Genomic DNA, 24524 nt, shown 5'->3' with positions numbered 1-24524 from the left:
AAGACTCCTTCTCTATTAAAGCACAGTTCAACTTCTTTCAAGGTCATACTCTCCAAGGCCTATAATTTCTTAAAACCAGTCACAATCACTCAATCTCTCCGAATAAACTATTCTAGCCCAGTTTTCATTAAAGTGAGCCAGGGAAAGACTTTTCCTTATTTATGCTAAATGAAACAGACAATGATTCAGTAATTCAGATTTCCAGCTATATCGAAAATACCATATTCAGTGTTTATAACATTCTGTTTGATTCTTATTCTCTTCTTCTCCCCCAGAAGAAAAGCAGTTTGGTTTTCTGAATTGTGTTTTATTTCATCTCATGATGAAGTTATTTAGTATGCCCTAAGCACACACCAAACCAGGAATTTTACTATACCTAATTCTTCAGTTTTAGTTATAAAATGACCAAATGCTGTTTCTAGACTTCTGAAGGACCAAGAATTCAGTATAGAGAAATAAATAGCCACGTTATGTTTCTTAACACTGCCTAGGCTAAAAAGAAGATATTATTTTATGTCAGTACATATAAGCAACATCCTCCTGGTGATAATTTCATCTTCTAGCAATAATTTCCACTATGGAGAAGACTTAGGGTGCTGGTGGGTCGGCATCCTACTTGGGACTCTGAAGTGCACAAGTGCTCATCTCCCTCTCACAGTGTTGACCATTCAACCCACAATGTGGCTGCAAGGTGAGCTCTGGTTCTTCTACCGATTGTTTATGTCACCCTACACAAACCTCTTGATCCCTGAGGGTTATTCTTTTCCCTTGTAAAATGAGGAAGCTCCGCTGATAATCTAATATGCTCTTTCAAGCTCTTAAACCTTATAAAATTTGCATCCACTAGGCACCAGGAAGGGGAAAAAAAGAATGTCAATAGTTCATTTGTTTAGAAGACCTGGGAAATTTAGAAAACAGAATAAAAAATTCTACTGATGCCTTTATCAAGATGTTTCGTAGCAACAGTCACCTTAATCTGCAGCCAACACTGTCAGGAGGCCAAATGCTGCTCTGTGATCTTGGCAAAATCTCCATATTTGAAGAGATAAGCAGTGACTACAATTTAAGCCAACTACCACCTGCAACCTACCGACCAATGATCACTGCGTGACTGAGTATGCTGACATGCAGTCTTCCTTCCTATGCCCAGACTCAGCACATGCTTACAAGCACATAGTACTATGTAACGAAGAACAATGCTCGGTAGTTATTCAAGTGAAAGGCTTCTGACCTTCTACAATGAAAGCAAATTAATCTCCAAAGTTTTCTACTTCTTATCACAAATAGCAAGATCCAATCAGTAAGATCATATTAGTTCCTTCATTTGTTTATTCATTCATTCAACAGACTCAAGCGTCTACTCCGTGCCTACTATTTTTAAAATGCTATAGAAATAGCAGGCAATAAGGTAAAGTCCCCAATTTTGGACTTATTTTCTAGAATAGTACAAGATAATTAGAGATCATAGTAATACAGATGAAGAAAATAAATCAGTGTTTGAAAGAATGATTGATGGAATTCTCTGGGCTTCTGTTTTGTCATCTATATAACAGCCATAACTAGAATTCCTTACCTCAAAGGGTGGTTGTGAAGATGGTATAAGTTAAGAAATGAAAAGAATAATGCCTGGCAGGTAGTGAGAGCTCAGTAAATATTAGCTGTTCTCATTGTTGTTGCTTCTACCACTGCTCCTCATGCTCCTACTGATGAGTAGCTGGAGGCATCCATCAAGGGGATGCTGAGTTGAGACCTTGATGATATTTAAAAAAGGTCAGGGAAACCCAACCAACAGGCAGAGGGGCAGGAACAGAGTGCTGGAGGGAAGAATGGACTTGGCATTTCCAGGAACATGAAGATAATGTTCCTCATAAAACAAAATGAGGCAGGGCCAGACTGGAGAAACAATGAACAATGTGAATTCCTATTCTTTACGTGGTAGGAATCCACTGCAAGTTTTAAGCAGGAAGACCACACTTTGAGGTTATATGACAATCAAGTAAAAGATGATGGGGTCTGGGTTGGACTGTGGTGACAGAGATGAAAAGAAGTGGAAGTGCACATGGCATTCTTGGAGGGCAGAGCTGGTCTGAACCTGTAGCCTCTCCGTGTCTCTCGTTATCACTGTACAGACCACACACAGCTACCATCTATGTCACTCCAAGCAGAAGCTCAAGACATGAAAAAGATGTAGGAGTTTTAAAAATCTTATCAATTATATTTTTGTTTTGGGATCACATGACAAATTTGCAATCTTCTGAATATCTTGGCTTAAATAAAATGCACTGTTCAGATTAGTGACCCATTGCTTTTAATGTAGGATTTAAAACACAAATTAATCACTTAATGAGGGCTTCTCTTTACAGTCAAACAGCCCTATCCTAAGAATCATGTGTCTTTTTCTCATTAAAACACAGTAATCAATAATATTTTAAGTACAGAATACAACTAAGGAAGGCATCAGTATCATGCCTAAAAGTAAGAGGTTACAAGCTATGGTTACTTTAGACTAATTACCCTCTAGCTGCCTACTTTCTTACACATGTTTTGTGGGGATTACATGAGTTCATACTTGAGGCAGTGCCTGCTTCCTCATATACACATGAAAATTCTAGTTATAATTTTCTATTATGAAATAAGAAAGGCAGACTGTGGGGCAGGTGGGAAGAATACACTTGCAGACAGATCTGTATTCAAATTCTGATTATGGTACTTCTTCCTAACACCAGGCACATTATTTTATCATCTGAGCCTCAGTTTCCTCACCCATCAACATCATTGATGTGAAGATGGCAACAAGGTAGCATGATACCTGTCACTCAGACAGTCCCTGTCACTTTATCCTCCCCAGAAAGTGTAAAATTAATCTCCCTTTAAAAATACTCAATATAGGAAAAACAGGAGTCTCAAAGACATTAATGTAAGTATTTAACATTAAAATGTTTTGAATAATATTTAATTAAGGTTGTGACCAGTGTGAATCAAAGTGCCTAGTAAAATAATAAATTTTCCCATCCAATTTTGTGAGTTAATATTAAGTAAGTACATGTTTTCCTTGAATTGTCATCTGTATAGAGGTTACGCAATAGAAACGCAGGGGTGGCTAGGTAGGAGGGAGAAAAGAAAAAGATACAAAATCATTCTGTTGCCTGGTAATATAGTTATAGAACCATTACATTTTTGCAGGTTCAACTCTATTGTAATTATAAGTAAGGCTGCAATTAGAATCAGAATATCTATTATATTATCTCCCAAACAGATTCAAGGGAGTCCAATTATATAACCTTTCACTCAATGGTTTCCCATATTAGGCATTAAAGAGGCCATACTATTTGCTCAAGTTTCTTGACCTAGATTGAGGTCATTAAATAAACAGTCATGCTTGCAACAGTCAGAATCTAATAAAAGAATATTAACTGGTAAACTAGCTGGAGACTTGAGAGGCAGAACTTGAGGTGTGATTAAAGTGAGGCGTGACTTAGTAGGAAATCATGAACATTTCCCACTGTCCTTTTCCAAAAGTGTAATATATTTTTCTTTTGTTCTTTGGGAAAAATAATAATTAAAAATTCCTGTCTAATGTATACATATGTAAAAAATATCTATTTTTTTTTCTTTCTCTTCCTGCTGCTCCCTGACCCAAGCTTCTGGATCAAAGCAATCTTCGGAGGAATAATTTAGATGTTTGTATTTTATTTATTTTATTTTTAATGTTTTTTTATTACACAGATAATTTAATTAGAAATACAAAGGCAGTTACTGCAGCTACAAAGGAGATTTGAAATCCCATGTTCTGCATTATTGGAGCACAACAGTCATTTCAAATGTTCGATTGTGAGCCTGACAGCAGCTGGTCAGAGACACAGAGCACAATGGGAAGGCATTAACATTCTGGAAACAGTGAACAGGGTGCTTTGAAAGTGAAGGCTCACACACTACATTTTCAAATATGACACAAAAGAAATGAAACACCTTTTAAAAAAGTATGTATATTAAATAGAAACTATTCAGCAATACCCATACCTCTCACATTTCTGGACCATGACTGCAATAACCAGGAAGGAAATGAAATTTGCAATTGCATTAACACTTTACTCCTCCTACTGGATTCTGTGCAGTGGACTTCTGTTGCTCCTTCCAGCTCAGTTTCTGCTTTTCCTGGAAATAGCCCCTGCTTTTCCTCTGGAGAACTTGCTTCCCTGGCAGGCCACCTAGGGGGACTGCTCATCAAGTTACTGAGCCCCTTTCTGACTTAAAGCTAGGCACATGGCCCAAGCTAAACCAATCACAGACTATGTGCCACTTGGACAGGTGAGAAGGTGGAGCACAGGCCTAATTCTGTGGCATCTTGAAGTGAATGCCCATTAGTCAAACTTCCTTGGATCCCCCTGGACTTTTCTGGGAAGTTCACATTTGACTCCATTGAACTACTCCACCTACTTACAAGATATGCTCAGCTTCCAGATTATGGAATTTTAGCAGAGGCATTTTGTCCTTTTCAGGAAGCTCAGTCCAGTCCCAATGCCCATCTAACTTCGGTGAACACTGATATCCTACAGGACCTGGATGGCCTTCTTCAATATGCTGAGCTCTGCCCCCTGAACCTCACTCATTAGTCGGATTTTCTGTTCTGCACAGAATGATGATCTGAAACCACAGTGTACTGCCTTGCTCAAGAGATCACCAGGCAACCTGGCACCTTCCACAGCAGGGCCTACTTGCTAGATCAGATCTCCTCTCATGTTACCAGATGTCCTAACCATGCTCTGAGTCTGGTGTGCTCTGGGATAACTGTGGGCTGCCACCCTAACAAACTTACACAAGAACCTCAGAGCTTTCCACATCCTTTTCCACATCTCAGCTTCTTCCCCATCACCCTCTGATTCACGCCACTGTGATCCTGGCTCTTTATCTTCAAGCCCATCTGAATTATAATCAAATGTAGTAAAGAGACACTTATCCTTGATAACGTAAAACATGATGCTCTGCTTAAAAAAAAATTTTTTTTTTTGATTTTTTTTTCATCCTACAAAAGTGTTCACTTTCTTAAAGAATTCTTCTCAACACAATGAAGATGACGAAACCTTGCTTCTCTCATAGTCAGGGAGCCTGTGAGCACGGGAGCAGGACAGTACCAGGACACTGACAAAGATGACTGCATCTTTAAAGCTCTCACACTGATGTGTTCATTACTACAACTGAAGTTGATCTCATGTCTCCCTTAAAGTCCATTTTTCCTGTCCTGGATCTATTCCACCCCTTCACCGTTCTTTTGGTCAAGAACGTGTCTTACCTTCATGGGCTCTGTTAGGTATCACTTAAATGTCAAAGCACCCTCTTGGACCCTTCTTCTTTGAAGTGTTGTCTCTGAAAGTTCTGAATGTATCCCATATGTAAAAAACCACCACACCTCCAACATTAATCTTTTGACCTACATATTTAGGTAAATCACAACTGAGAATAATAGATGCTATGGGAAAAAAAAAACAAAATAACACCACAGGAAAGTCCCTTCCACTGACTAAATGTTTACTAAATTTTCTACTTTCAGTTATCCAAAAATTCCCAGAAGTTATATAGTCTTTCCTCTATCCCCATACACATTCAAATATTTTTCTATCAGGATCTGTCATTACCATACATGGTAATTGATATTTTTCTTTAAGTGCTTTTGTGAAAAGTGACCTAAAAATAAACAAGTATAAAAAACACATCAACAGTATATCTTGTCGAAAACAGAAAAAAAAAAAAAAAAAAAACCACCTAATGGCTTAACACATCCTGAAGTCAAACTGGATTGCACAAGGCTTCAAAAGTACTAGTACAAATTCTAAGCAGAAGACACTGAAAAAAGTAGTACTAACATTCAGAAAAAAGGCCACCCTTAAGTGGTATTTCACGAAAATCTCTTCTGCCTAGTGTTAAGCCTCACACATAGTAAGCACTCAAACTCCATAGCAGCTAGTCTTGGATATTAACCTACAAAAACAATCATCTTGGGCAAGCCGAGTGGCTTGGACATAGCAATAAAACATTTACTAATGCTAAACTGTGCTTAACTGGAAAAGCAAGTCGAACAATGAACTACAGAGGGAATAATGGCATTGTCTTAACATCTCACAGGTCTTGGTCTTGATCCGACAGCATGTTCCCCGTGTAGACTTAAAAAAATACTGCCACGGAAGCAGACTGTGCTAGCAATGAGGGGTTTCCACTACCAGACATCCACCAGGCATCGCCTAGAAGTCTCAATTAGCTAAAAGCACTGGCGACTTGCCTTAGCATCAAGTTCATCTCCCACAGGGGACAGGAAACAAGATGAGGAACTGCTCCTGTGAATTGGACGCTAAGTGACACAAAAGGGGTAAAGCAGTAAGAGTCTTAGAAACCATGACAGCATGAAAGACCTTTGACTGTCAAAAGGGAGAATCCACGCCAAGCTGGACCTGTGCTCCGGACTTCAGGAGGACACATTCCAAGCTATCATCAAGACCCCAAAGGGACAGAAGCCCATAAAGCCATCTAAAGCAACATGCTGACTAACTGTGAAAGGCACTGACGAGGGGAAAAGGCAGGCTTAGTTTGAAAGGCCACAACCGCTGCACAGGAAGTCCATGAGCAAGTGAAAGAAGATAGAAAAAGACCAAAGGAAAGACTGGAAATAGAATCCCATGCTTGGGAGTGAGTGATAACCGGTGCAGACACCTGAGGAAGTAGGAAAGTTGTCTTACAAAATGTTAGAGACCTCCACATGTTCCCCCCCCCTCTTCATTTTGAATACAAGGCATTGATGAGACAGGCCTGCTGCCTGCAGGACAGGATGCAATGTTAACAGATCATCAAATAAAAAGCAGAACTTCCCAACTCCTACTTCACCTCACTGTCTACCAAGGAGAGTCATCTAAAAACCAGAAAGGTCGAAACGAACACGAGTTGTAACAACTAAAGCAAAAGAGAAAGCAGGGGATGATTTTTTTTAAAAGGAAAAAAAGAAATGAAATAAAAGCCAGCACCCGGTTGCTGTAAAAGAATTCTATTTCACAGCGCGCACACACACACACACACACACACACACACACAGGCCTAGAGGACTGTGAGAATACTCAGAATGGATAAGGGAACCATCACTATTCATAGAAAGAAAACCAATGGTGAACAAAAGAGGATTCAAGGGATGCAGCTGAAAAATATCCCCCGGTGTTCTAAAAAGGAGAGACGACAGATCCTGAGCATGATAAAACACTGTTTATTAAAACAGCAGCCTAGACATGTGCCTTCAGAGTTCCAGAGTGGGAATTTGTTTTTTTTTAAGAGAGAGAGAGGGAGAGAGAGAGAGAGAGAGAGAGAATTTTTATTTATTTTTTAGTTCTCGGCGGACACAACATCTTAGTTGGTATGTGGTGCTGAGGATCGAACCCGGGCCGCACGCATGCCAGGCGAGCGCGCTACCGCTTGAGCCACATCCCCAGCCCCAGAGTGGGAATTTTTTGAGAATATTAATTTGGAAGTTAAAAAAAAAAATTTCCCTTTTGCAATTGAGAATTCAGGTAACACTGGGGAGGATTCAACTGCTGTGAAAGTGGGTCTCGCAGCATACACAGAGCACAGGAGAGCGTCCCAGAATTCTCAGAAGAGGTCCTTGACACCGCCTAAATGTGAACAATACCATTATTGGCCAGCGAGTCTGAGGTCTATACCAGTCAAAAACCAAGTGCACTTCGTTGGAAGGATGGTTTAAAGGGCGGTGGTGACCTCTGGAGACCAGGGAGCCTCCAGACTCACTTCCTCTTTTTCTTTTCTTGAAACACTAGCATCTGGATTTTAGGAAGACTTCTGGCTAGACCCTACTATTATATGACAGAGACACACAGCTTCATGACTGTGTAACAATATGGATTCATTGTCACCAACTGACAAACATATAGAAAGGAGGTTCATGCTGGAGCTTATCCCTTGGCTACCACCTCCCATCCCTCGCATCCAACCAGGTCTGAGAACCTTTCCCTAAAGAGCCAGTCCTGGGTCCACTGGCCTCCTGGTCCCCTATTCCTCCCTCCTGGTCTGGTAACCCAGCCCTAGGTGTCAGGGTCAACACTGGGCATCTGACCAGCCAAGCCAATCAGATGTCCTGCTGGGAATGAGAACTTGCCACCTAGAGAGAGGGTCACCTGACTCACTGGAGTCACACTGGAGGATATCCTGGCACCTGAAGTCACATGCATGCCAACACAGCTTGGGTAATGGCTGGAGTGTTTCCACCAGGGTTCATGTACTGAAACTTAATCCCCATTGTGAGGCAATAAAACAGCAGAAACTTTACCTGATTACGGTGTTAGGAGATGGGGGCTTTGGAAAGTGTTAAGATTAGATAAGAACATCAGGGTGGAGGCCCTGTGACGAAATACTGGTGGCTTTATAAGAAGAGGAGAGAGACCAGAGAAGATACACACACACATTCCCTGTCTCTTGCCATGTGATGCTCTGCATTGTCTTGGGGCACTGTGAGGAAGAAGGCCATCACCAGATATGGCCCCTGGGTCTGGACCTCCACAACTGTGGGCCAAAATGGACCTCTTTTCTTCATAAATGTATCCAGCCTCAGGTATTTCATTATAGTAAAGAAAATTGGACTAACACCATGTCAGAAGTATATTAATGGAAAATGGGGCAGATTTACAGAGATAAAAACAAGGCAATACTTGGAAGAGTGAGTGAGATCCCAAAGATCAAGTCCTATGAGCCTCAGCTGTGATCCAGGAGATCCCTTGCCTAGAGTAACTGCATAAATTGGTCAGGATTCTGGAACCAGACTCCTGGGTTCCAAAGACAACTTAAGGACACAGATGACATAAGAAATAGACAGTTGACATGAAAAGATCAGAACTCAAGAGTATTTTGAGAGGCTGAATAACTTGAAGGTCCTATACAAAGGGCTAAAAATGTCAATTGTACAAATATAATATGGGGATATCTGGCAGAGCATGTCGTGCAGAAAATGAATGTTTGTACGGCTTTTATTGCTTTCTTAGCAAGAAAGAACTTGCTAAGAACTACAGCTGAGAATGAAATGAACTATCTTAGGAGGTGCGATCCCTTCATGGAGGGGTACTCAAGCAGGAAATGGATAGTCAATGGCAAGCAGGCTGCCTCAGGTACTGTGCTGCCTGAAATGAATTCTAAGTCCCCTTCTGACTCTGGAATTCCATTATTTTATCCTTTCCAGATGATTTTTTAAAGGACATTTATAAGGTCATCAGAGAACCACTCACACGATGCCTTGTGCAGACAAAGTTTGTACCCAGAAGAGTACCACCGAATGAATGAGTAGCTGCAGGCGTTGGCAGGGTAGTTAAGTAACCCGGCTGACTTCAGGGGCAATTTGTTCATAGAAGATGCAACTGCACAACTGTTCTGAATGAGCTAGCCCTTAAAAGGCCCCCGGGAAAAAATTTAATAAACTGCCACAGAAGCAGCTATTATTCTTATGAGTTATTATTACAACTTCCTTTTTAAAGAACTATCTACATATTTTTTTAAACACAAAAACAGGCAGATGCATAACTGGTTCCTACAAACTCGTCCTCACTTTAATAAAAGCAGCAAAAAATACCCAAATAACATCATTGGGATGCTGTATTATTCTCAGGATGAGTCAGAGGAGTTTGAGTGGCACCTGCTTCTTGCCTCTATTGTGAACTTCTGAGGGAGAAAAAATACTTCACCTGTTTTTTTTTTTTTTTTTTTTTTTTTTTTACACAAAGCCTCAAGCATCAAAAACATCTGGTGAAGAAACTAAAGCCTACTGCCAATTAGGACTTTGTGGGCACGTCAGCCCAGCACACACAGCAACATGAACTTCCTACAAGCAGCAGAACAGCTTTTAACTTTATAGAAACCACCCAGGATACAGAATGGGGCGACACTGCTGCCTCCGCCTGGTTCTGAGGAGCAGAACTGCAACCCAGCGGCACAACACCCAGCAAGTCAACTGAGCAAGGCTAGGAAAACAGGAAACCCATACAGGTGTCCCAGAGAGCTCCACTGTGCCCAGCATGGCCCCGAGAATGGGTGTGGCTCTGGGATGGCTTGTCTGTCGTAGGCACCAGGGGCAGTATTTAAAAACCCCAAGACTGGTTAGACAAGATGGGCTTCAAGACATAGGCGCCACTTGTATGCCCAAGGGCAGGAAAGGCATGGTGGACAGCCTTCAATTTGTAGGGAAGTGGCCACAAAAGGCAGAAACCTCCACTGAACAGATTAAACTAGGAGTGTGAATGACAGTTGGTGGGTTGCGAATCTTAAAAGACCCAGCTCGGTGACATTACAGCAAGGACGCCTACACGATGTGAGATTGCCATCAGCCCACCCAATTCACAGGTAGAAGAAGAATGAGAAGATGGATGGAACAAAAGCTTCAAGAACTTCCTAATAAATAAAGAGCAGCCAGAGCAGAAAAGAGCCTCCTCAGCTTGCAGTGACTGGTGCTGCCTCTACCAATTGGCATCATGAGGTCAGTCCCCGCGGGACCTGCTGGCATACCTGGGCCACCACAGAGCCGTGTGCAGCAGGACGACGTGTGTCAGACTAAGAAAACACCCTGGGATTTCACAACCACGCCAGCATTTTAATAACTCAACTTGCAAAATCTGAACAGCTCGATCTTGTCCTAATCACTCACCAGATGCAGTTTTGAGTGGCATTTGTTTAGCGAGTGCTTTCATTTAACGTCTCAGTCCTGGAAAATGACCCTGCAGTCTAGAGCACCCCAAGAGCCAAAAGAGCACAAAGATGACATCAGAGACGGTTCTCATCCGCTCTGGTTATGGAGCAAGAGTCCTGGCCACAGATTCTCACTCCCAAACAGACTGAACCCACGCGGTTCCTAGATGCCTAAAATCCATACCCATGGGAAGGAATGGGGAAGAGACACCGAGAGTTAGGTTTGCTGAAGTTCTAAAGAATATTCAGGAAAAAAAAAAAGATGAGGGAAGGAGAGGATGGAAACCTGGATGAAATATGCAATACTCATTTGCAGAGAATAGGAAAACTGTCTACATGTTTTGGCACGCGGTGACTGTCTCACTCTTTTGTAAGATATAAGGAGGTTTTCTGTTCTTCCTTCAGTGTTTTCTGTCTCAGTAAATGGCACCATCATTTGGGTCTCAGGGCCTCAAATGTTAGCCATTCTCGACTCTTCTTTTTCTTTGAAGAAACACCTTCTCTATCAATCCATCTGTGAGGCCCTCCCTCCTTCGAGCTCTGTCCTGATCTGACCACATTCTACCACCTCCGAAAGGCCTACTGGTCCAAGCCTCCTCTCCTCTCCTGGTTTCAACTTTTATTCCTAAGATTCCGTCAGAATATCTGGGGTGGATCCCAGTGGTCAGCATGTTAAAAGCTCCACGGGAGACTTCAGCGTGCAGTTAGGCTTCATCTCCTCACTCTCCAACAGGCAGCCGATTCACAGATAGGTATGACCATTCTGCAAAGAACAACAGGATTCTCAGAGAGGTTCAGAGACAGTCTCAAGGCCACACAGCCTGAAAGGACTAGAACCCAGGTTTCACTCCAGCACTACAGGGAACTCTGAGTACTTGGCTGCACTTTCCTTCAAGTCAATTATTTAGCAGGCATTAGCTGAAGAGGATAAAGCGAGTGAGAAGAAACAGCACTAAATGAGTGATGGCCTCAAGTGTTAAGTCACAAAACAAATGCACACGGGTTGTTAGGTGGCCACCCTGTCTAAGAGCCAGGACTGAAAGGACCCCAAACCCCACAAGACTTAAACAGTGGAGATGGTGGTTCTATTAGTTTGCTCCAGTGGAACAACAGCAACAAAAAAGGGGCTGTTTAAACTTTTGTTTAAAATTCAGTAAAATAATCATATTTGAACATATGAAAAAAATGTCTGACATAAAGAAAAATTACTACTAAGTTCTGACCACAGGCTTTGGTATTCAGGCTTAGTCAAACTTAAAGTCTATAGATGAGTGTTTCATGAACCACAGGAATAAAAAATTCCATGGGGAAAGTCACTTAATAAGATCAGGGGAAATTCAACTTGGCACCTGGGGAAATCAAGAGGGCTTTTAAAAATTCTCCTTTGCTAATTATATTCATGCAGAAGTTCACAACAAGCCAACTCACACTGAGCACAGTGGCATATACCTCTAATCCCAGGGACTTGGGAGGTTGGAGCAGGAGGATACAACAAGTTCAGGGCCAGTCTGGTTAACTTAGTGAGACCCTGTCTCAAAATAAAAGCTAAAAAGGGCTTGGGATATAGCTCAGTAAAACCCCTGGGTTCAATCTCCTGTACCACCAAAACAAAAAAACCAAACAAACAAACAAACAAAAAACCCACAACCAAAACAACAACAAAAAAAGCCATGTGATAACTCATATAATGATTATTTTACTGAACTTTAAACAAAAGCAGGCATAAGCAACCATAGGGTTAAACTGAGCCAATAAGTCAGAACCTTCCCTCCATTTCCTCTATAAGGGCAAATCCTGGCTTTTAAAAAAAGGTTTTCATCTGTAAAGTACAAGTCACACTATCATCCAATAAAGGCAAGTCTAAATGTAAATGAAAAACAAATAAATGAGAATTATAAAATACAAAACAATCACACAAAGGCTGGGCAAATGCACTCATTCTGAGGCACTGTGGTGTTTCCTTGCCAGTCCCCAGAGCTGCAGATGATAACCTTCACCACCAGCACTGGCCACTGCCTACAGCCGGAAGCCACCAGCCTTCATCCAAGTGGCCAAACAGCCCCCAGACTGCCCAAACTAAGAGTCTCAAATATTGACCTTCAGCTCCACAACCAGGAAAGGCAAATAAGTTGGAACTTGTGGTAAGTTTTCACACTTGAGACATTAACCTATAAAAGACCTTTTCATACTATGGTGGGATAAATCAATAACTGTAGAAATGCACCATAGAAGAAAGGACATCCCTTGGAAATAAGGTTACCAAAGAAGTTTCAAAGAAGAATAAAGCTATTAATTATTATAATACACTAAAAGTAAGCAGGTTAGCACAAAGCCAGTAATGATACCACAGAAAACCTCATATTCACTAAGCTCCCAGAGTAGATATAATACCAGCTAAAAATAAACTCAGACATGTTGTACTCTTCATTGGGTGGTGCTGAATTCAATGTTCAATTCAGAATTTTAAAGAAAATCTTCAAAATTGAGTAAATATCATCATAGGAACTTCATCACTTGTAAGAGGGAAAATTAAAAGGAATATAATTAGACCCATCAGGCAATTTGGTAGATTGAAAAAAAAAAAACCAGAAATATCCATATGCTTCTGATTTCTTGGCTGGCAACATATATGACTAAACATATTTACATATAACTAAATAAATTAAGTTATTTACATAATAACTGTATTTACATATGACTAAATAAATATGCAATCTGATCTTCTTTCCACTACTCCTGAACATTAGAATTATCTGGGCGATGAAATATCAACACTTGGTCCACAGAAGAGACTGATGCCACTGGACTAGGATGGACCCACATGTCGGCACTGTTCAGAAACACCCCCAAGCGATGCACTATGCATCCAGGGTTGAGTACCACTGAGGTACACAATGTGGCTACAAAACAAGCCACACTTCACAAGTCTCCGCTGCCCTGTCCACACTTGGCACACTCTGCACTGAAGATGGCAGGCGGGTCTTCCCCATGTCATTTCTCTAACATCTACCCAGAAGAGTGAAAATAAAGTTAGATAAGTGGATCCAGTTTACCTGGCAACATTTACCACCACCATCCCGGCAGAGACAGTGGCATGAACCCAACTCAAGCTTAAAGTGCAGAGACACGCATGCAGTTTGGGACAAATTTATACTGAGACCTGATTCATTTCTTTGGTCAGAGACAGGAGATGGTCTGGGCCAGGAAAGGGGAAGGAAAGGAGAGACGGGAACTGAAAGGAGTCAACTATTCACAGCCACCGAGATGAAGACAGTGGCAGGATGTGGCCAGCAGGAGTGGTCATGGGCAGCAGATGCATTCAGAACCAAAGGCTCCCTGCATGGGGCCACAAGTCGGTCTGGATGAGTGGCCAAGAGCAACAGGAGAGAAAGTGCAGGTGCATGATATTCTGAAACCTTAGCAGGCCAGTGCAGAGCCGGGAGTCCCAGCCAGGGGCGCTGATCAGCACCTCCTACCTGACTGAGGCAGGGTTTTTAGGCCGGGAGCTGTGTGGCGGGCACTGAGGGGCCAGGGAAATGGTGGCAGGTGCTCATGTCTTTAGAGTGCCCAGTCAGAGCTCCTTAAATGCCCGCCTACCTCAGAGATTTTCAGGTCAGGGATAGGGCTAAGTCTATGTGGTTGTGATGGAGGGGCAAAGGGAAAAGAGGGTCTGCAGAAGCTGGAAGAAAACTTCTTTTACACCAAATTAGCTTTTTCTCAGGACCAGGGAAAGTCACAAGGACCTAAGCCATTCTGGAAACCCAGCTGGTCTAGATTGGTGTCAGAACAAACCACCTCTGATTTACCCTCTGCTCACGGGCTTCACTCACAAAAACAGTCTTATCTAAAAGATCAACTAAAGTGGTTTCCGGTCCAGAACCTGGGAGAGCTTTAGCTCTGTCCTTCCTGAAAGCAGTCTCTGCCTGAACTGTCACCTGACTAACCAGATGCTACTGAGCACAGCCCTCCATGGATCTCGATCAGTCACCTCCTTCAAAGATAGCTCAGACAAAATAATGAACAGAGGTTCAATTTAAAACTGACACCATGTATGATATGTCAAGATCATTGTATTGTCTTGAGCAACTAATAATATATATATATAAAACTGACACCTCCTTGTGCCCCATCAATTAGAGGCGTAAATAATCCATGAAGCTCAGAGGCACAGTCCCTTTACACCGACGAAAGTGATGGTGATATTGAACATAAAGTGTACTGCTCAAAGTATTTCACATTTATGCTAATATTTAAATAAAACTAATAGGATGACAGGCAGAGTGGGTTTTGCTTACCAAATCTCTTTTAAAAGAAAAAAAAAAGAAGGAAAAAAAAAAACACAAGCCTTCCAAAGATGACACATGTGTTCACATAAATTCCCTAAATTGCCACAGGGGCCATGTGAAAAGCAGTGTTATCTAAGCACAAACACAATGTGTGAGGTTTTATGAGGACATAAGTGACTGCCTCCTGTTGTCAGCAAGGAAGCTGGAGGACAAGGATATCCACACATGTATTTTTAATAAGCTTTCTTGGAGCTCTGGATTTTCATTAAAAAATATTTATATACTGAAGAATTCTAGGAAGTCCTATGAAGCTAGCACAAGCTGGAGGCTGAATCTATAGCTGTGCTGTTCGGCAGAGGAGCCAGTGGTCACTGTGGCTACCAAGCACATATCCAAATTAGATACACTGTACAAACAACATAACCACCAGACTTAGAAAGCTTAGTGCAAAAGTGGAATGTCAATTCTCTCATTTATAATTTTATATCAATAAATGTTGGATACACTGGGTTACAGGAAGCATATGCTTATAATATATTAAGTTTTATTTAGATACATTACTAAATGAAATATTATTATAACATTATATTACTATTATATATTAACATTATACATATTACTTATATTAATATATTTAAGGTTTGAGTAGTATAAATATACTATTAAAACTAATGGTACCTGTTTTATAATTTAAATATGTCTACTAGAATATTTTAAATTGCATACATGTCTAGCACTTGTGACTCATGTTTTCTCTTTCTTAGTGCTGATTTGAGATATGAAAGCCAATTTGATATAAGAAGATTCCTTGGAACTATTAGCTAAACCCCAGCTGGTCTAAATTCTGATCTAATTCTTAATAGAATGAGAAAGATCTTAGCTATTATGTAGGGGCCACTATATGAAACCTTAAAAACAGAACTGGAGTCCATGGTATTCTAGCAGAGTAAAAAGAGTTGTTTTTTTTTTTTTTTTGTAGGATAAGTAATAAATACCTATTCCAATAATAATTAACTGAAAACATTTTAAAATACTTAGCTTAAATTATATTATGTGCATGTATAAATATACCACAGTGAATTCTATCTTTATGTATATCTATAAAGCACCAATTAAAAAAATCAATAAATGAGTGGAAGGTAGACCAACAGAGTAGAAGAATAGAAATTAGAGAAGGAGGAGGGGAGAGTAAGGGGGGAAATTGAGGCCTGAAATGGAATAAATTAAACTCCCTGTCAATATTATTATGTCAAATTAAACCCAATGATTATGTACAACTATAATGCACTAATAAAAAAAATAGCTGGGCATAACATGCCTGTAATTCCAGTGGCTATGGAGGCTAAGGCAGGAGGACCAAAAGTTCAAAGCCAGCCTCAGCAACTTAGTGAGACCCTAAGCAACTTAGTGAGACACACACACACACACACTCTCTCTCTCTCTTTCTCTCTCTCTTTCTCTCTCCCCTCTCTCTCTCTCTCTCTCAATCTTTCTGGTCCTGGGGATTGAACCCAGGGTCTTGTGCATGTAAGGCAAGCACTCTACCCATTGAGCTATATCCTCAGCCCCGAGACCCTGTCTCAAAAATAGAAAAATAAATGTGGTTAAGCACTCCTGTGTTCAATCCCTGCTTTAAAAAACAATTATTCTGCTTTATTATACACAATATAATTGCAAAACCCAGAGAGATAAAAATTAACTGAAAAGGTATTTAAAATGAAAGAATTCAGACGAATGGTTTGGTTTCAACACCATTAGCTTCCAGCTTACATGTCTAAGTTACAAAACAAAAAAAAAGTCATAAGAAGAGACATCCTTTTCACCCAGAAATTCCATTTCTAGAGACTTTTCGCAAAGAAATAATCTGAGAAGTATACAAACACTTTTTTTGTGTGTGTTTTGTTTTTAAACAACTACTTAAAACACACACACAAAAACAAAACAAAACAAAACAAAAAAACTTGGAAATGGCCTAAATGCCCACTCACAGGACATTCCTTAGTAAACCGTATTTAAGGTAAAAATACTGAACTGTCACAAAATCAATGACACCAATTTGTGCATTCTATAAATAATGACTGAGCCCCTAGCAAGTTCAAATCACTGCTCTAAGAATTAGAGAAGTAAGAAGCGACAAGAGACAAAAATCACACCCTCCATTGAATTTATATAACTTTAGATCATATGGACACAGAGGTCTGTGAAATACTAGTCAGTGGGGAAAAAAGATTAAAAATAATGTAGAGTATGATCTTATTTTTCTCCTCTTCTGGAAAATGGCTAGAAGGGCATATACAAAATGAGAACATTTAAGAAATATACAAATCTTACATAAAATTTATAAAATTGTACAATCACAACATGATTATATTCGATGGCATCATCTGGGGTGATTTTACTCTCTGTGCCATGTGAGATTTACCAATGCTCAGGCAGTACTTCTACAATTGAAAGAACAAAGGTAATAAGCTCCTCCTCCATTCAGAACAAAGCTCTGTGTCAGTGCACTCAACAAACAAGCAGAACTGTAGGACTTGAGATGGGGGGAGGGTACAACAATGAAGAAATCACAGAAATGCTCTTGTCGTGGTGTGGGGGTTCCTTGTAAAAGGGTGCTGAGTACACCTGGACTTAGCTCAGAGTACTTTACAACCTGGATTCTACCACATTCTCATCTCTAGGCCACAGATTCATTCAACAAACACATGAGCTGCCAATAATGTCCTGCAGGGAGCAACCCGTCACTGAAAGACAAGACAAAAACTCTCGTGCTTTGAAGGATGTTACTCTGCAGAGGATGAGATCACTGAAAGGTATAGGCGATGGTGAAGGGTGAAGAAGAAAAGCAAAAGCTCTGTCTTCCCAGCACCACCATTCTAATGAAATCCTGAGACCCACACAGCAAACACTTCACTAGCTTCAAATGCTTCCTAAGACACATGCAGACTTTCCACGGCTGTCATGTAGGTGCGCAATTCAATTTTCACTATTTTTGAAATGAAAGGATGAGGAAAATAATGAATTCCATGCCATAGATTAGAAAACCTAAAAATGTATTTCTGATGCAGTTAGAATAACATGAAATAAAATGACATATTTAGAAAATGTGAAATACTGATTACATGATGTATCACTACACTCCGCGTCACTTCAGCTATAAGCCACGAACACATCTCCACATTTTTGCTGGGGTCTCCTTCATTCACCACCCGTTTTGTCCCACCACCCGATTAGCTGCACATAGTAGGTAGGTAATGCATGTTCATCCAAGGGAAAAAAGAACCTTAGTCATCTTTGATCTGAACAACTGAAATAGTCTCCTAAAATATTTCCTTTAACAAGAAATTAATTTTCCTGTCCTTTTTGTTATCTTTTAAGTAAATGAAACATAGTATTCTGTACAGTTGCAAACATTTTAGAGTTGTTATTTAGTAAACCCTCAGGACACTAAGACAACTTCCAAATAGATCCCACAGCACATGTGTTACATAACCAGGAACAGCCTTCCATTTTATCATTATCACATTCAGCAGAATAAAATGCAAACCATTGGATGGGTAATGTGTTTTTTTCTGAGTACATTTCTTTAGTTCTGAACAACTTAATGCTTGTAATTTTGTTAAGCACAAGCTCTAAAAACAGTTCCTGTTTTATTCAAGCAAGAGTTTTTGGCAATCTGAATACCTGGTTGTGACTGAGCCTGTTGTCTACCCTTTAACTGGTTTCCCTTTTTCCTTTAGTAATGCACTGCTGAGTAATGTGCTGTGCTGGAAAACTCCATTTCCCAGCTTCTCTTGCAGATGGGAGCCAATGCAAAAATAAGCATTATTCTCTGTATGGCATTTTTCAGGACAACCCTTCCATTTTTTTCCTGCCTGGAACTTCTACAAGATGGCTGGCACCCAGCAATTATGTTGTGACTTTATGGAAGTCATCTGCTCAGGATGGTGAAGCAAAAAGGAATAAGGAGCCAATATCCCTCATGAGTTTGTGTAACAGGTATAGCTACCTATCTCCAGGCTTGTTTTGTAGGAGTGGGAAAAAATGTATAAGCTACCTTTATTTCAGTCCCTGTTTCTAGATTACTGATGTTGTGTTTAGATATCCATTTAATTTAGCCAGGGTAGAAGAGACCTAAAATCTTAACCTTACCTTAGGTTTTTACTCTTGCTTTGGGGCAAATTTATATACTGACTAGGTTTCAAGTATTATCTCTGAATTTCAGATTCCAAAGATGATTTTTTTTCTACATCTGACTTCAAAATTCCTAAGTAGCTTTAAAGCCTGTCAATTTGGATGTCTTACAATTACTTTAAAATTTGGTCTTCTCTTAAGGTATTGGCCCTCTTTCTCAACTTCCTTATCGTGTAATAGAGTATCTCAATCAGGGATGTAGCACTTGCTTAGCATATACAAGGCCCTGGGTTCAATAGTCAGAATGTGTGGTACTTGGTGGATTGGGGGTGGGAGGCAGGGATGTTGGAATTTTTCTCAACCAGTCGGGCTTAAGACTGTAAAGAAGATTTGAGCCAGCTCCAGAATATCCAAGGGGGTTCATTCGTTTTGCAGTTCCCCAGGCCCACCTCAGGTCTACTCAATAGAATCTTCATAAAGCAGCCAAAGAAACTGCATTTTAATGAGGTTTAAAGACATGGGATATTATAAACATTAGAACTCAAGATTACTGCTTTAGAGAATTGCTTTAAAAAAAAAAAATCCAACTGCCTCTTATTCTATACAGCTAAGTCCCACCATGTGGCCTCATTTCCTTCTATTCTCGCCCTCCATGTTCCTTTAACACTCCAGACTCTCCTGCCTTGAAGCCTCTGTCTGACCATTCCCTCTGCCTGTTCCCTCACCCTTCCTCCAGGTCCCTACTAGGCTAACTACTTGCCTCACCTGCTCAATGAAGGGCAGCCTGGCCAACCCTCTGAGAACTGAAATCCACTGGCCTTACCCTCATACCTTCTCTTTATTCTTCAGTAGCACTCATTATCATTTGCTTATTTATTGTGTTGGCTTTTTCTCATGCCTTACTAGAAAGGAAAAGCACCACCAAGGACAAGGCTTCTGCCACTGTGCTCACCGATAAGTCCCAAGTACCTGTGGAACGAGTTAAGTGATAGAAATCTGATTCCTCCCTTCCCATTTTTACTGTTCCATTTCAGTACTAATCCTGACCTTTGCTATTTTAAGACTTTATTGGCAATAGAGCCTATTTAGTGAGTTTCCTTCCAGCCCATCCACGGTATTTCTTAGTTTATCTAAGATACTTCTCCTGGGATGTCACTCTCTTATAAGGATTTGGCTCCAGACTGGCTCTGTCAGTTATTATGTATTAGTGTCATACTCAAATTAGATTAATGAACTCTAAGTTCTTGTTCACATATTCAATTCTATATCCAAATGACTCATCTTGGCATTCAAAATGCTCTGTAATCTAGCAGTGCTCTACCTGTCCAAACTTACATCCTACTCCTTTCCAACTTTCCCTCTTGTTCCTAGCTAGTTTCCTTAACAACTCTGCAATAAGCCACGTTTGCTTTTTTCATGTCCTTACTCTTTACCTTCAATGCCCTCCCAAGCACTGCAAGAGATGGCAAAATCTTTTAAAGACTGTTACCTGCAGACCAGCAACTTCCAGCATAACCTGTGAGCTTATCAGAAGTATAATAGCTCCAGCCCTATCCCAGACCTTCTAAATCAGCCTTTATTTAACAAGATCCCCAGGTGATTCCTGCATGCCTTAAAGTTTGAAAAGCACTGCAGGAGAACTCATCAAATCATACCTCAATGAATTATTCACTTGCTCAGGAATAAGCATGTATCAAATTCCTGATCTTGTACAGGACCAATGCTACCCACAACAAGCACAATATTCAATTAACAACAGCCCCTCTTAGACTATTTATTCCTTATTTCATTTCAGTCCTCTCTCTCCAATTTGGTTACAAACAACTTACAAGCAAGACAGTCATGCACCTGGCCAATCTAGATTCAGGGAACAGAAACCCATTCAAGTAACTTCAAGAAGGGAGATAAAAAGAGATTTTTTTTTTTTAACTTCTTGAGAACTGGGAATAGAAAACTTAGGAAGGGCTTCAAGTCCAAGGTCTGGCCACCTTCTCTCAGCATCTGCATTTTCCTATCTCTTCCATTTTCTTTCCTATCTATTCAAGGGTTTTGTTTATTTATTTCAGCAGAATTAGCATGACCTATTACAGTCATCAGATTCTCCCCCATCAGATTATTTGCCTCTGCCCCTTTCTGCTTTGATTTTCACTATAAAAATCTCTAACCTTAATACTTCCCAAGAGAGATATAATAACAGAGAAGATCTTTGTAGCCAAACCACAAGGTTACAAGTGTGAGTCACCAATGGATTGGATGCCCTTGGGTCAGGAGCCCAGCCTGATCCAATCAGCCGAGGCCCAAAGGACTGCAGTTCAGAGCAAGGCCCTTTAGGAAGCAGGAGCTATGGAAGGAGAACATTGCTCAGGAAAGAAATATGTGGGAAGAGCAGACAACAATCCACACCGCTAGCCCACACAGTTATTACTTTGTCCTCACAGTTCTGAGCAAATCAACCAATATGGGAGGAAAGGGTCATTCACCAAGCACCACAATGTGCCTGACACTGTGCTAGATGCCCAGGGAATACAAAGATTAAGTAAGAAGCAGTCCTTGTTTTCCCAGAGCTGTTATACCAAATGTGTCACTAAACTAGCCACTTGACCTTGGGCAAGTTACTAAACCATTCTGAGCCATCATTTCCTCAACTAGAAGATATTACTCCACCTTTGCCAGCCTCTAGGAGCATTGTAAGATCCCATAAACTCTGTGAAAGTGTTTTGTAAAACACATGTGCCAATCAAAAAGAACACTGCAGGCCTTCAATGCTAATAAAATCATCACACATGCCACAGGATTTTCTGCATTTCTTTTAGATTTTTTTACTTCTTGTTCCTATTCCCCACAATATCTGATCCATCAATTGCTATTATTTGAAAACACCAACTATCACCATTATATTATATTTTCATCACCTCTACAGTTCAAAGGGTGATCAGCAAAATTAACTTCATTTAGAAGTGTAAAAATGAGTACATATTTACTGTGTACATTTAAAAAGAAATATTATCTATTCAACTGTAGAAAACTGAAACGTCCTATAAGTGACTTTTTTTTTTGCTATCACAATAAGTATGTATTAAATTCCTGTTGGACACAGGTTAGTTTTGACTCTATGTGGCTCTCTCCCCAGAGCAGTTTAATATTTTCCTAAGTCTTGAAATCAGGAAATCCTAGATATTAGAGCCCAGGAACTCTATTTTCAAATGAGGACACTACAGAGGAAAAATAAAATGTCCTGCCTTAAATCCCTGGACTCCCCCCCACCCCGTGTGTGTGTGTGTGTGTGTGTGTGTGTGTGTGTGTGTAAAACACACATTTCTTTTTCTCCTAAAACCACTATTATGACCAGCCTGACACTGAAGAGTGGGGGTGGGGAGGAAGGGTGAGAATCAGTAATGGTGACAAGATAGCTCAGTTCTCAAAAACACGTTATCCTCTTTGCAGGGTTCAACTATAGGTTTATGGCAATGAAAAACAAAACTTGGGATATGTAGTCTTGGCTTCGCCCTGATCAAAATCAAGGAATATTTACTGAATGCTGCTACAGGCCAGATAGGATGCTGAGGGCTCCTCAGCTGGGATGACGAGTGCTTCGCCCACCAAACCTCCCTTGCCTCTACCCTCGGCATCTGTTGCTCAGTACCGACAAGTGGACCAGCGCAGCCATTCAACAGCTGGCCCTGGGTGGAGCAAAGAAAACATCTTCTACAAATCAGCTCAACTGGCCAAAGTGCAGGTTTCAGGCATAAGGAAAAACAAAAACGAAACCTCATCCGAGAGACTCAGCCAGGTGAGACTTCACTGCAGAAGACAGAATGAAAGACTGTAATGCATGACACCTACTAAGCACCTAACTCCAATAAGAATCCTCGCGCCCAGAGAGGCAAGGGACTATGGATCAAAAGGTCTTACACGTTGTGAAGGGCAAATCCGCTTCCCCTGGAGCTGCGATGTGGGTGCTGTTAAGAGGTGGGCGCTGGAGACGAGGGCGGCGGGTTGGCGATCTGTTCTTTAGGGTGGGGAAGCTAAGAACCTGGAGGTTCGCTCGCTAGTGGCCAGTTGGGCAAGCAAGTGCGCTTGGTGACTTGGACCTAATGGTCACGCTGCGGTGTAAAGCAAGCCTTGGGGCTCGCTCCCGGTATCAATTCCGAGGGTCTGGACCCTGGAAAGGATTTGTGAGAGCACTGAAGGCAGGGCAGGGAGAAGGGTCCGCTAGGGACCGGGCGCGACAGTCTGGCGACTGTCAAGGGGAAGAGGTGGGACAAGGTATTTCTGGCCGGATAAACATACACACACACACACACACACACACACACACACACGCGCGTGCACGCTCGCTCACTCACAGCCCTGCCCCAGGTTGGTTCCGCGCCTCCTCCGCGCACAGTCCCCCTGTTGAGGTGGTCACTCACCCTCGGCGCGAGAGCGAATCTCCGACACTGTTCTCCGCATTGTGGGCATCGCGGCGATGGCTGCAGGTGAGACTTCAGCCCAGACTCTGCACCTGTCACGGCGCCGCGCGGCCGGGAGAACTGGATGCGCCGCGCCGGGTGCTCAGCTGCCGCCCGGGCTCGCCGCCCACCCAGGGCAGCGTCGCCACCCGGAGCGGCCCCGGAACGCCAGCAGTAGCAGGAAGAGGCGACGGTGGCGACGGTGGCAGCGTCCGCAAAGCTGGGCGAGCTCTCCCTGCAGCCGCGGAGGGGGCGGCTCGGCGAGGGGCGGAGCCCGGTCGCCGGCGCCGGGGGAGGGATCTGCCGGACGCGCGCTTACTCGCTCCCGCCGCAGCACTGCTAGGAGGCGGGAAGGGGCGGGGAGAGACCAAGGAGAGACTCCTCCGCCCCGCCCCGCCCCGCCCCGGACTGTACCACGCCTCGTGGGGGGGAACAGTTGCAGTCTCCTAAGCCCGGGAGCCCTCGATCCTTCCCGCGGTGTCCGTTCTCCGTGTCCCCCATCAAGGCCATCCATGCCATTGCGACACTCCCAAATCTTGGCCAGATGGGAAGAGGTGTCTTGGAGGTAGCATGCTTATGTATGCCCTCCCGGCACCCTATGGCTTTTAATTGCAAAGGAGCCGCCCATCCTCTGGAAAGGGGTGTTGATGGGTTTTGAGTGTGCAGACTGGAGAAGGGGTCTGCGATGACCAGGTTTTGGTCCCTGCTCCAGCTGGAAAGGGACTGCGTGTTTACCGTCTGGTTGGAATCCTACCCTCTGCACCGTCATTTGAACTCATTCTGAGCCCCACTTGCTCTCTAGCAACAGGCAGTGAGACCTGAAGTCTCTAGAGCTGATCCGCTTCCTGCCCCTGGAGTCTGGGTGCCTCTGGGCCCATCTGCATGTGGGCCTGGTACTTCCCACCAGTTTATGCTCTGCAGCTTCATAAAGCTCTGA

The 24524-nt window shown here is 42.0% G+C and overlaps 1 protein-coding gene across 2 annotated transcripts in view; it reads right to left on the bottom strand.

Moving 5' to 3' along the window:
• Positions 1-23929, bottom strand: part of Atp8a1 (ATPase phospholipid transporting 8A1) — a 214804-nt gene extending 190875 nt beyond the window's left edge. For both annotated transcript variants that reach the window (XM_026386651.2, XM_077803452.1), the window contains exon 1: positions 23549-23929. In XM_026386651.2, coding sequence (XP_026242436.1) covers positions 23549-23597 — 49 coding nt within the window. In that variant the 5' untranslated portion in view covers positions 23598-23929. The remainder of the gene's footprint in view (positions 1-23548) is intronic.
• Positions 23930-24524: the final 595 nt, after the last annotated feature.

The sequence above is a fragment of the Urocitellus parryii genome, chromosome 10, assembly GCF_045843805.1.
Source record: "Urocitellus parryii isolate mUroPar1 chromosome 10, mUroPar1.hap1, whole genome shotgun sequence".
Classification (NCBI taxonomy): Eukaryota; Metazoa; Chordata; class Mammalia; order Rodentia; family Sciuridae; genus Urocitellus; species Urocitellus parryii.
Note: the sequence above shows the minus strand (reverse complement) of the source record. Positions and strands in the feature narration are given on the sequence as shown.